The 13,941-nt window shown below is 36.7% G+C and overlaps 1 protein-coding gene across 7 annotated transcripts in view; it reads right to left on the bottom strand.

Moving 5' to 3' along the window:
* STAG1 (STAG1 cohesin complex component) overlaps positions 1 to 13,941 on the bottom strand; it is a 185,976-nt gene that overhangs the window by 67,974 nt on the left and 104,061 nt on the right. For all 7 annotated transcript variants that reach the window (XM_067002100.1, XM_067002097.1, XM_067002098.1 and 4 more), the window contains 3 exons: positions 11,907 to 12,058; positions 7,199 to 7,272; positions 3,033 to 3,156 (listed from right to left, as the gene is read on the bottom strand). In XM_067002100.1, the coding sequence (XP_066858201.1) occupies positions 3,033 to 3,156; positions 7,199 to 7,272; positions 11,907 to 12,058 (350 nt within the window). The remainder of the gene's footprint in view (positions 1 to 3,032; positions 3,157 to 7,198; positions 7,273 to 11,906; positions 12,059 to 13,941) is intronic.

Below are 13,941 nucleotides of genomic sequence, written 5' to 3'. Positions count from 1 at the left end.
ATCAATTAAGTAGAAGAAAATTAAGACTGGGCAGTCTGACTTGCCTTTTTTTTTTTTAAAGGGATTTTTTAATGGAGTTACATTACTGTTTAGAATGGTTTTACCTCATGATCCCAGATCTACATTAAAGAAAAAGCAGCTTAAAAGGAGAGAAATACAGACCTAGAAGCCCATATTTAAACAAGAAAATGATCTTGAATAAAAAGCAAAATGTCCTAAGATACTCAAGATACTCATCTGAAATCCAGGAAAGGGACAGGATTAACATAGAAAATAGATGAATTTTACAAATTATAACTAAACTGCTGTATCCTACCTCCAAAAGACCACACTGGAGCTACTACAAAGAAATGTAAGAACTATGTCTTCCCTGTGGTTTAATTTGTATGCCTTCTGAAGTAGAACATGAAACTGCTCATGATCTCTTGCGCTGCTGCCTCCTCTTTTTTCAGTAGAAATAAGCTTCCAGAGAAGTTAATCATTTTGGTTTGGCTTCTGTTCATATGAAATAGAAATACCTTATGACTATTGCCTCAGCCTTCAAATCTACATTATTTTAAGTACTGATTACAGCAAAAATTACGTCCTGGTCAAAGCAAAGCAAAACCAAGAAACTGGGGTACCAGTAGGCAAGTCTTTCAGACAGTGCCAATGAAAACCAAGCTATTAAGAGATCTTGTACTTTTGGAGGGCTTGCATTTTTTAACTGGTTCTTACTCAATCTTTTTTCAGTAAGTGCTTCCTTTTGCACTTCCCCCCTCCATTCTGTCCCCCAAATGTCTCTTTCTCTCCACTTGCTTCCTTTTCATCCTTTGGCACATAGTTCAGCTAACTCTGACTCTTCCCCTATTCTACATGCAATCTGTCTCACCCTATATAGTAAGCATACATCACATCAAAGAAAAAAAAAAAACATCACATAGCATGCATATCAGGCTACTAAACAGTCAGATTAGCTAGTGATTTATAGACTGAGAACCCCAAGGCACATCTGAGGCTTGCAACAATAAATATTACAAAACAGCAGGGGCAGGACATCAGCTTGATGGTATTCTTCCATGTCTGGTCCAGATGGAAAACTTTTATTTTTTCTAATGCAACACGGTAATTGAAAATTTGTCTGATAGGAAAGAACATATTAACTTTAGGATAGCTGAGGTAAAATATATGTTAAGGCTGCAGACACATGATTAGACTCTGGAGGATGTGAGAAAACTATTGGACATGACATGAGAAATTGCTGGGTGCAACAGATCACAATGTGAGAAGCTAACACAAGTCACAGATAGTGCCTTGAGGAATGGATAGATTTCACAGATGGTTAAAAGGAGTTATGTGAGAAATGGCTGGACTTCACACACACTAGAAAGCGATTGATAGCTGTGAAGCACAGCAATACTAGATTCTCTCTAACTTTGAAGTGCTACTTTGTGAAAATGTTCTGCTGGGATTAGAGTGCCCAAAACTCCACTGTTGCCTTTAGGTACGCACTCTCAATAGTGTCTGTAGAGTAAATAATTGTTAGGGCTCATTACAGCTGTAACGAGGATCTTCCTCCTACTCAGGTCTTCTAAAATTGAGATGAAATGTAGAAGTTTGGCAGGTTTAGAGAGGAAAGCAATTGCATATCTGGTGTCTAAAGCACAGAGGCTATTCTTAACAAGTAAACTGCTGGTCCAAGTCAAAGGAAGATGCATATCCGTGACAGCTATAGCTAAAGCAAAAGATTCAGCAGCAGTATAGTCTCTTCCTAAATGATCTTCTTCAGACTTCAGCAAAAGAGTGACCAAGTCATATCCTTTACATGAATATGCTGTCTGAAGTTATAGAAAAAAAAACACCTTTTAAAAAAAAGATGGTAACTATTAGTTATGCAAGTCATCAGAATGAACTTGCAGACTTCTGAATTTTTCCAGCAGCATTATTAGAGAAAAAAGAGTAGTCTAAACCAGCATGCCAGAATTTAACGAGCATTTCAACAGTATATGTAGGTCTCACCTGCTTTTCTTGGACACTCCTAGCAAGACTGTTTAGAGTAAAAGAAGTATTTCTAGTAATTTTGGTGAAAGTGGGAGGATAGCTAATCCCATTTGTAGCCTGGTGTAGAAAAAAATCCCGTACAGTCAGCAGTGTAAAACCCTGTTCTATTAGCATTAGAAATGGTCCACTCTTGCAGGAACTGACTGGTGTGTGGGCCTGAAACCACCCAGAAAAGGCAGGTTGTGGATACCATTAGTACTAAAGAACAAACAGTGGTCAGACAGGAAAGAACCTTCAGATATATGTATCTTCTCAACTCCACCTAACCTTTCAACTTTTTTTTTTTTTTAATACAAAGCTAGAGAGGACCTTGAACAATTTCTACTGCAAGAAAGGCCAGGGTGATGGCTGCTCTCCAAAACTAACTCAACCAACTATCTGAGCTCTTCTAAGCTGGCACCAAGTGACAGATTTGAAGAATCCACAAAGAACTGATGGATGCTTTCAGGAGATGGAGGAATAAGGTTAGAAAAATGTCCTTTGAAGGCAGCTGGAGCTGAAATGCCTGTAAACCTAAAATAGTAAAGAGAAAATGAATTGTTGAGAATTCCACTACTGAGGCACCAATCAGGCCCGTTCAGTTAATTCTAGGACACAGAGATGCTCTCTTTCCTCTAACTAGTGAGCAATGCAAATGGAAGAGTTGACTGGAAATCTCATTTTGATTCTGCTTCAGACACAAGGGTTCTAAGGAATGTCCAGCGAGACTACTTCTCTTTTAATTAGAAGAAAAGCAGCATGCAAAATTTTCCATTAAGATACTCTAAGAGAGATTGAAAAAATAAAAACCACATGAATCATCATGTGATTTGGGATAACTGTATCCTGATTTAAGTGAATGCAACAAAAAACACTGGTTGAAAGATAAATGAACTGCAGGAAAAAAGAATGATCTCTTTATAAACCAAAGATGATATAGTACACGTCTTGGGTAGTAGAAGAGTACCTATTTACAGTATACTCTTCTACGTACAGTAATACACAATACTTACCCTGTCATGTAGTGTCCAACCAACATATTTTAAATAGCTATCATTCAGGAAGGCATCACTGTACATTTTCATCCAGACACCAATTTCTTCAATACAGACAGCTCTAATCTCAGCAATAGCATCACTAGCAAGAAAAAAAAAAAGTTAACCAAATTACAGACACATACCATTTACCTCATTTACTCATTTCCACTGCTGTAGCTATAATATTTTGCTTTTACTTGGGTTGAATGAACTTCACTATATAGGACTTGTCACTATGTAGTGCTCACTCATGATCCATCTCATCATCTCAATCTCTCTACATTCAGATATGTTTCCATTATCTCAAAAAAAATCTCATTCTATTTTGCCTCTTAGTCTATTACTTCACCTTTTCCTTCCCTCTTTTCAAACAGAATTATGAATCCAAGTGCTACAGACTTCCTCTCAGTAATTATTTCTGAAACACTGTCACTGTGATTTGCTAAGCAGGCTTGACTTCAGTTTCCAGCTAGAGATGCAGAATAACTGCAAGGTGAAGAAAGTTACTTGGTTTTACCAAAGGAGCCTGGCAAAGAGGAAGAATGGAATTTGTTATGTCAACAGAACCTGCTTCATGCAGCACACGAAAGCCCTTGGAACAAAAGCCAGGAAAAATGTTTATACGTCAATATTAGTTTCTTCTATTTTTCTTGCCTTTTTTTTTTCCTACATTCTGACTGTGGCAAGTGATGGAAGAGGCAAAGACAGACTGATGAGCTTCTTACTGAGGTAGCGGAGCAGGAAACTGTCTGGAGAGATCATCTAAAGAGATCAGGAATGGAAATGACTTGAATCTGATTGGCACTTTCCTGCCTGATTGACATAGAGCATGGCATATTTACTAATAATGAACGACAGCTAAACAACGGGAAAAGGGATTGGGGCCATCTGGCCCTTTAGTAATTTCATCTCTGAGACATCTGTTACTATGAGAAATTGCTTGTGCCACTCCAGCTGGCACTGCTTCACAGTTCCAAATTTCAGCTGTAATAAAAGAACATAGAGAGCCACTGCGTAGAAGAAGGGAATGGTGCTTTGCAAACACTGGTCTTGCTTATAACTGAGACCCTTGTTTCGTGTTTTTGTTTTCATTTTGTTTGTTTTTTTTTTTTTAAAAAAAAAACAAACAAAAACCTTTGTGAACAGTAATATTGATTTCATTCTAAAGCAGAGCTCCCCCCCAAATCTAACTTATGAAAAAAATAAATTTCAAGCTTTAAGCAAGAGAATAATTGCTAAGTGCAATTGTATTTTTCCTAAAGTCTTCAATTTTACAAAATGTAAATAAAATGTTCCTAATCTTATGCTCAAGATATTTATTGCATAAATTCACAGAATATAGTATAACAAAACTGCTATACTATCCATACTGTAACTGCCTACGTCCTTCCAACCTTCACATTGGAAGACTCTGTAACACCTTCCAGGCACCAAGGTGAAAACCACAATTTCTACATGGACACAACAAACAATCGTAGTATCACACATGACTAGAAGAGACATTTCTAAAGTCATGTCTCTGTTTTTCTCATTAAACTTCTTATCATAAGGAGGAGACTGTAGCAATATAACAACATAAAACATGCATTTAAAGATAACGTATGAATGCGATTGGGGAATTTCTAGACGTGTCATCAAATCACTGTTGCTGCCTCTCTGTCCAAAGTGAGACAGACTGATTCTACCAACTTCCAAACAGAGTCATTAAAACTGGTCTGTCAAACTCCCTGAAGACAGTTATGCTATAACCTCAAAAACTAGAAGGCAATTGTCAATCCACCATGTAGACAAGGTGCATTACAAGCAGGGTAAGTCATTAAACAAGCTGTTCCTACCAGGGAATTCTCAAACAGGTTTTAGATGCTGTAAGGATGAATGTGCTAAAATATTACATTCAAGGGTTTGCACTACAAAAATTGCATTTGTAACAGAGAATGCAGCCACAATGAAGTTTTAATTAAAACTACACATATATTCACATATATATATATATTTCTGTCTAACTCTATATTAATTCACACTAAAATAGTAAATCTCTTACACAGAATTATAACTATTTTAAAAGCAAAACCTGGGTGGAAGGAATCAGAATTCAAGACCAATAGCAATCTGTAAGTCTGCTAAGTATGAAACAAAAAAAGGGGCAACCACATATGCAGCCACACGAAGTAGCCATATAGATATTTCTTCTAGGGGATGACAGCCTGAGTTCACAGATCCAAGTAGGTTATTTCACCACCTTATAAATTTGGTAACTGTGAAGCATTTTGGAAGGATTTAATGGCAATCCCAAGAAGAACTCAAGTGTCAACAGCTATTTAATCATGCAACACAGCCAGCCAAAATCAGGAAAAATTATCTTTTCTGTAAGAATACATTCAACCTTCCCTAGGCAGACAATGAAAAACTGATTCTCAATCCAAAGATTCTCAGGAATCCCTAGGCACTACAAACATTCACTCCAAGAGAGAAAGACAGACACAAAGAATAAAGCTATTAAACTAATTATGAGATTTAGTATATATATTCTGACCTTCCATACAGCACAAATTGCAAAATAATGTCTGTGAGGTGAATGGGAAACACTCAGATAGCCATTTGCAGCAAAATTCACAACCTATGTTCCTACTTTTAGTAAAGATGCCCCCCTGATGGAACTTCCTAAAGAGTTTTGGACATGGAGGATCAGATAAAAAATTCACTGGCTTCTTCTAAAATGTTGATTTATCAAGTCAGGCCCATTAAATTTAGGACAAACCATAGCAAACACTGGCAGGAAATAGCATTTATTTCATGCTAAATTACATCTGAATATTTTGATCAAGGCCAAGAATATTTAGGACACTGAAACAGAGTCTACAATGGATAACTGGGATATGCTTCTCAGACTACAGTGCTACAGTGGCTGCTCATTGTACCTTCTGAGCTCTCTCAGTCCATTTGATCAGCAGCTTAGGTTAATCAAGACCAAAGCTGAAGGTAATATAAACTAACCTGGTTAATCTGCACTGATGTGAAGAGACATGCTCCAACTCCACTGTGCTGTTCAGTCACATATTTCCTACCACAGGCCTCTTCCAAAGTTTCCTGCACACCTTTCTCCATAATTACAATTATCCCTCTGCCCCACTACAGGTTCCTTTTCACATTCTAACCCTCCTCTCAAACACCTTTTTCTTGCTTTCTGCCATTTGTCTAAAAGATTTCATACACGATGTTGTCTTAAACCAGAATTTAAATCTAAAAGGTTAATTGCATAGTTTAGTATTGTTGAATTTTATCTTTTGACTTCGATAAGCTAATTAACATTTAAAGAGTTGGTTCACCAAAATGCTGCAGATGCTTAGAGGTATTTAGTGATGCAAAACAACCCTAAATCTATCTTAAAAGACTACTGCTGTCTGATAAGCCACACTCCAAAATAGCATGCAACAGTCCGTATCTACTAGAATAGAGTGCACACACATGCACATACACACATGCACATGAATATATAACCGGATGAGTTTTTCTATACACAAGACATCTCATAATAACTATTGAAAGAAATTGTAATGTGTTAACAGTGCAATTACTTTTTAATGTTCTTGATAAAAACATCCAAAATGATTAACAAGCAAAAGCTATGTGTTAAGTGGAATTAAGGTTTTCGTGTGCCTTTATGCCGTTTAAAGAGGAAAAAGCCTAAAATAATGTTACAGTTGTGGTCAATGTCTATTATGGAAAACATCAGAAATGTGTTGTTTATACATAAGATATACAAAAGGAAATGCAGGACAGAGGTACCCAACAACCAAAACTGCCCTATTATGATATACAGAGATCATGATTACTCTAAAGATATGTGATGTTTATGCTCCTACTGTGGACAACTTTTCTTTTTAGAGAGAAGAAGTTGTCTTCCACAACTCCTTAAAGCTGTTTTACTGAATTAAAAAAAAAAAAAAGCTGTGTGGACAGATCTATTGGGCAATTACTGGGGGTTACGCTCACATTTTCTTCCAGAACTTCAGTTATTTTGATACTGCTTTTGTGACATCCAGAACATTACATTAGAAGAAAAATCAACATAGAAAATGTCCTTGGCATTACTTATGATTACACTTTGCTAATGTAGCATATTGTAGCACTTATTTTCTTACCGGTATCTATGAACAAATATACCCTTAAAAATAGAGTTCATCATATTTTCGATTTCATCTTGGTTTTCTTGTAGCTGAAAAAAAAAATAAATAAAAGATCACTGCTCATTATAATTTGATATTATTGATACAATTCCTTATTGGGAAGCACTAGAAGGACCATGGAACAGCACTTAATTAATTATTAGTAAATTCCCCATTTTCTGTTTTTCCAGCACATGCTTATATTGTGTGCAGATGCATATGTATGTATACATATATATGCAATGCCTTAATGGAAGAAAGTTAACATTCTCTACAAACATCAATCAATTTAGTATCCAATTAGTCCTTTGAGGTCATTACTGTTCTCTTGCTATAGAAACTCAGGCACGTAGACGCTATATGCTCAGTAATGTCTGCAGTCCACTAGTCAAACAGACAGAACTGCAAATGGCAACTGGAGAAACGAAGCCTGTTACTGAAAGGAGCAGCAACAGACCAGCAAGTCACCCTGAAAAACTCAATGTCCTACTTAAGGAAAGTACTTCTGCACGTGCTCAATCTCAAGTATAAATGTAAGTTGCTTTAACTTCAGCGCCCATGATAACTGAAACTCTGAGCAAGAAGGCTTTCCAGAATCAGAGCATGGGTGCTTACCACTGGAGCACAGCTGACACACAGTTTCAGGCCTCATATTGCAAAAAAATCAAACCAAACCAAACACCGAAACAAAATAAAAAAGGTGCTACGAGCAGTAAGAGTGTTTTTAAAACATCCCTTAATAGTTCCTCTGTAATATGACTGCACTTTATAAGTACTATGGAAAGTTTACTTTGTGTCAATGAGTATGTTAATAAATCCTGAAAGAACATCTTGGAAACAACTGAAGTATTCTCATATTGTCGTCTTTTGTGCTAAATTAAATAAAGATGACTCGATTACAGCAAAACACAGTTTTGTTAAATAAGATGATGCCAATTTTATACAATCAACTTTTGGAGCAGAACTGCTACAATACTCGAAGCCATCATTCTTCCATCAAGGTGTTTCTTAATGTCAAAGCAGAATACCACAATATATGTTAATATAAACTCTTCATATTTTCAGCATGAAAACCACAACAGAGCCTTGCTAGTACAGACTGTATGTATGTACAAAACAATAAAAACTGTGTAATCATACATTTAACAGATAAAATATCTTAAAGCCAGAGGCAAAATTATTGTCAGCATTTTTGTCTTCCTGCATAGCATGAGCTCATAAACACTTTCACCTAAGGGTTTATATTTTTCAAGCCATGTTTATAAATATTTCTACAGTACCTTCCAGAAAAGATCTAAAGTAGCTTGCAATATTCAGTTAATGAAGTCTCAAAGCTTCCTAAAACGTAGGGAGGTGCAGCCTCCATTTTACAAATGGGAAAACTCAGGCATGGAGGGTTCTTGACTAAACTGTCAAACACCTGAGAAAGAAATTAATTTCCCAGTAAAAGGGATTGTGTACAAAGAGAGTAATTGGGTGCATGCCAGCACTGCGTATACCAAAGGGTTGGTTCACTAAACAAGCATATTTAGGCATGGCTTCTGGGAGAGGCACTGTTTTCAGCATAAGCTCAACCCAAACATGCACAGAATAAATACTCATTCAAAAATTTATACAGTGCAAAAGGGAGAGTGAATTTCTAATCACTCCTCAGTTGGCTGCTGTCACAGGCTGGCATATGTCCCCAGAAACACGGGGCTAGCACAGACTATGGAATAAACTGAGGACGGGAATGAACCAAGAAGCCTCAGGAGGATGTTTGAAAAACTACTGAGGCCCTGAAAGGCAAAGGGGTAGCTGCCTGAGAACTTCAGATATGAAGTAGGACAGAGGTGGACAGAGGTAGGAGAGATGGAAGTTTATGAGCCATGAAAAGATTAAGATGCTAAACCAAAGTGTATTTTGACATTTCTTTGAATGCAAAATCGAGCAGCTACAAAGACTAAAGCACAGATGAGGGGACAGCATGGATGGCTTACTCTCTCCTCCTTTTTCTCCAAGGAATTTACAGCTCCCTATGAATATTGTAAATTATCAGCTATACAACTGATAACAGGGATCCAGGTGTTGGGGCAGAGCTGGTGTAGGAGAATCAGAGTTTTCGTAGTTCCAGGTGAGATCCATTTTACTTCAGTGAGCATAAACTGGCCAAGAGATACTGTTCTGAGCTATTTAAAGATCAAAAGTACTTTGTTGACATTTATGAATTATTTTCCATCTCCCAACCACAAACCAAGGCACTGGTATAAATAAATGAAAGTCAGCATCAGCATTATTAGTGCCAGCTCTTGTCAGCTCATGTACAAACGTGTCACTTATCACTAAGATAATGTTAACTTCAACAGAGGTGGGGCGGTCAGAGAAGACTCTCCATCTGCGTAATTCCTACAGAATCTTTTGTGCACTAATATTTAAGAGATACAATATCCACATGTGTTTCAGCTTCAGTAATGAATTAACACCTCTTTCACAAATTTGACGTTTCCCTGTAACAGTTTTTTACACTTTCAACTTTTCTAGATCATGTACTTCAATTTGAATGCTTAACTTCAGGCATCTGGAGAGAGAACTGCCTTTGGATTCCCGCTCTTACCAATGCAAAAGTGATTTAACATTCCCCTGCTCAAATCTAAGTAATAATAAGGAGAACATTCTCCTGTTGACTTTGCAGACAAATTGGGGAACTCAAAAAGACGTGTATGAGAAGCATAAAATTTGAAGTACTACTGGCAGCAACTAAAACACAACTTTTTCTATTTTGGGGCTTATTGCAGTACAAAAATCATCCAGTTTGAAAATCTCATTGACTAGAACAGACCGTTAATCTGCTCTCACATTAGATATGTAGAAGATGACATGAGAATGAAACCAGTTAGAGAAAGCATTCCATACTTTCAACTTCTAATTAATTAATTCCCACACTTAGCTTGCAAACTGGCCTATGTAACTTCACGAGGATAAACACATGCTGATGTAGGTGCTTATGAAGTTTTATTATGATGGCACTACATCAAAAGAATCAACTAAGAAAGTGCCATCATTGAATGCTATTGTAAATTCAGCATATTTAAAAACAGGAAATAAACAGTACTATGTTAAGAATACTTACACGGGGCCATTATGCCGTCTCGACCTAATGAAGCTATTTTATGCAGTTTCCTCTGCTACGCTTACCACCACGCATCTGAGAACTTGTCAGTCATCACCACTTCTCCCTGGCTTACACCTATGCAACATTTTGATTAATTTTCATGAGTGGTGGTATGAGAGAGACATACATGCCAAGAGGTGAAGGTTGCCAAATGCTTAACCTTTATTCTTCCTTCAGGGTTTCACTGCCCCATGTTAGCCTGGGCATCAATGCTTCAAAGTCTGCCCAGAGCAATTATATACTGTGTCACCAAAAGACATTGAAAAGAACATCTGAAGAACAAGTACAGGAGATGTCCACAGACACTGAGATAATGAAGCAAGTTCTTCAACGTAAATAGCTACTTTGTTCTTCTCTGGAAAATTCAAGCAACCATCAACAAGTGTGGAATAGAAACTGTGTTCTAGCTATTTTAGCTAAGCAATTCTGCTTTTCAAAATGCTTCAACGCTGACATGTCTCCTTTAAAATGTTTTCCTTGCAGTTAGGGCATGAGAGGTGGTTCTTGCTTTGTGTATTATTAAATTGTGTGTTATATTTTAATAATTATAAAATCCAACAAAACTTTTGATATGGATTACAGGGGTAAAATACAAATAAAAATACATCATTGTAATTATCCCCAGACTAAGGCTATAAAGTCAAGCAATTTAAAGTCAGTTATACATAAAAGAATCCAAGGTGCACACAGGTAAGGCAGACTGACATCCTTAATTTGCCACAGAGTAAAGCAGTGGTGGAGGAAATGTATTCAAAATGAATATATTAAAAATGATAAATTTAAATCTAAGTCAATATCTCCATATATACTACAATCTCCATATATACTTAAATTCTTCAATCAATCTTATGAGTTTTGCATGGTATCCTTAAAGATTATGTATGTTTGCATGTATTATGTATCCACTTTCTACTTCTTATCATTTTTAGATTCCTTTTAAGTACAACTCTAAAACTGCATTTCCTGGGACATGGTATTTTATTTAGGGATGATTACAGCAACCTTCTAAGGGTTTTGCCCACCTAATGCCAGACTGGTACTTACTAAAAGTGACTTTAATGCGTTCCTAGCTCCTTCTCCCTGAGACCAGGTGCTATAGCCCCTACTCCCATGTTCCTTGAAAGTAGCTACAGAAAGAAGTACTAATGAGACACTACGTAGTAACTGCAGCAATCAATGGGAGAAATGGGCAGCATGATGATGGACTACATGAGACTCTCTTTTCAAAATCTTTTTGCGTAACCATTGTAGTGTTCATATACAACTTGAAACTAGTTTTCTTCTTGCCTGGTCATGTATATAAAACTGAAAACTGTAATAATCTTCTGTGCAGAACAGCATACAAACTCAACTGTATGTAATAATACAAAATTTTAAAATGCAGCCCTAGTAACATGCTTGAGATCATATGAACGCCACAGCAGAAGTAATCTCTCATTTCTTACTGTGGTACTAAAATCACAAACCACCCTGGACTTTCTGTTGGAGGTTGTGCACATGTACCAGGAAAAAAAAAATCATCTTTTCACTTGCCTCTTTTCTTTTCTGAAGCAGCAGCTCCAATCTTTCATTAGCTCTTTTGCCAATCATTTTGTTTCTCTCAGCTTCGTACTGCCTCTGTGTATTATCCTGATGAATGCTCAGGTTTAAGGCAACATTCACAAGAGCAGTCATAAGCTTCATAGCTGCAAAAGCAGAACACAGAATATGACTCTTTACCTGTAGTCAGAGCTCAAAAATATTGCCTCAAGCAGATCCACACACAGAAAATAACCAACTCGACCCTGGCACAGAACCACTTGGAAAGCCACTTCCCACCCAAAAAATACCCAGATCACTTGGCTGACCTAAAAATCAGAAATCGGAGTACACATACCGCATTGAGCTCCAGGCAGTGTTAGTTATCCTTCTCTCCAGAAAATATGCAACTTGCAATGTCAGAGCAAACATGTGAACCCACAGGATCAGTGCACACCATTAAGCCAGTTACTGTGCAGTTACAGACATTTCTCTGTTGAGAAATATCATTATAGATGCCTCCATGCTAAAGGTAACCCTTAACCAGTAACTTCTGAAGATTAATCAATTTGCAAGGGACCACAACATTGTTTCTCTGAAAGAAAGTCTGACCCTGCTCTAAAGTCAAGTGTATAATTGCATAAAAAATATGATTTGAACTTCATGTGCACCTTTATACACATTTTCAAACCTTCTGGATCTACTATTGTTCATGCATATTTTTCTGTCTTAATTTAGTTTTACAAAAACATTTCTAAGTGTCTTTCCCATGTATGTTCTGTGTGGTTACACAGCATATCACAATTTACAACACTGAAAACACCAGAAGAAATTTATCGATCAATCACATTCTCTCTGGCTAAATATGCAGCATTGTCCTCAAGTTCAAAAAGCAATTATACAAATGAAGAAGTGGAGCTACTCTTATAGTTAACTCCGTCTTATCTTGCTATTGCTTAAAGTTTACAAATCTAGAAGTACTCACGTCTTCTTGCCTTAGTTTCTTGCTATAATGAATCAATTCTCATTCAAATTGGCTAGCAGGGATGAAAACTGAAAACAAAGATCTCAGAAACACTCCTTCAAGAACAGATGAAATTCTAAAAGTAGGTTTTCATAATTTTTTATCAAGACTGAGATTCCTTGCATCATGCTGACTTCTGCTCTGCAGAGTAGCAATATAATGCAATGTGCAAAAACTAGCCTGAAGAAAATTTGCAGAATCAAAACAAAGCTCTCATGTTTGTTAATAAATAAAAATAAGTAAGTGTATGGCAAAATAATCAATCATGCCTCTAATGGAAAAAGCCATCAGTGCCTTAAATAACTGAAGCCAGTTGTGAAAAACTTAGGCCTTGGCATTTGCTAATCCACGCTTGCAGGTTCTAGTTACGTGATAGCAACTATTTCTTCTACAAAGCATGGTTCCTGGGTCACGTCTCTAGTGCATGTGGCTGTTTCCTCTTTCCAATCAAGCTTCTCATAGTTTTCGAACACCTGTCCCACAAAGGGGTGAACCAATCAAAATAATGGTCCAAAATGCATATTATTATTATCCTCACTCCACAATCTCTTTCCTATAAAACAATCAATCATAATCTAAGCAAAAAGCAAATCAAAATCACCTGGAATTGAAGATCAGTATCCAGTATAAACTGGAAAGAAATTGTTTCCATCTCTGATTAAGTAACTGGCACAGATTTCCAACAGGTTCTTTGTCTCCAGCTCAGGTAGTGTTTGCTTTTGAAGACTGAATTTGTAGAGACAAACTTGCAATGTGGTCAATTATGTCTGAATTATTCACGTTTTTTTATTATTATTATTATTTTATTTTACCATTCCCAGTTACCAAATAAAGTGAAGAATACAAGGGGATTTCAAAATAGAGCTCAGTTACTCTGAGTTGAAGGTTTTGATTTTCATTTTTAAAATCAAGCTCCAATCACATCTGGACTTGGTTTCTCAAAATCACTGGTAATCCGCCTCTTACTTAGATTAGTGAGAGATGAAATTAAAAAATCTGATTTCTGCTCTGGGTATTGAACACTTG

The sequence above is a fragment of the Anser cygnoides genome, chromosome 9, assembly GCF_040182565.1.
Source record: "Anser cygnoides isolate HZ-2024a breed goose chromosome 9, Taihu_goose_T2T_genome, whole genome shotgun sequence".
NCBI lineage: Eukaryota > Metazoa > Chordata > Aves > Anseriformes > Anatidae > Anser > Anser cygnoides.
This window is presented reverse-complemented; position numbering and strand designations above follow the sequence as displayed.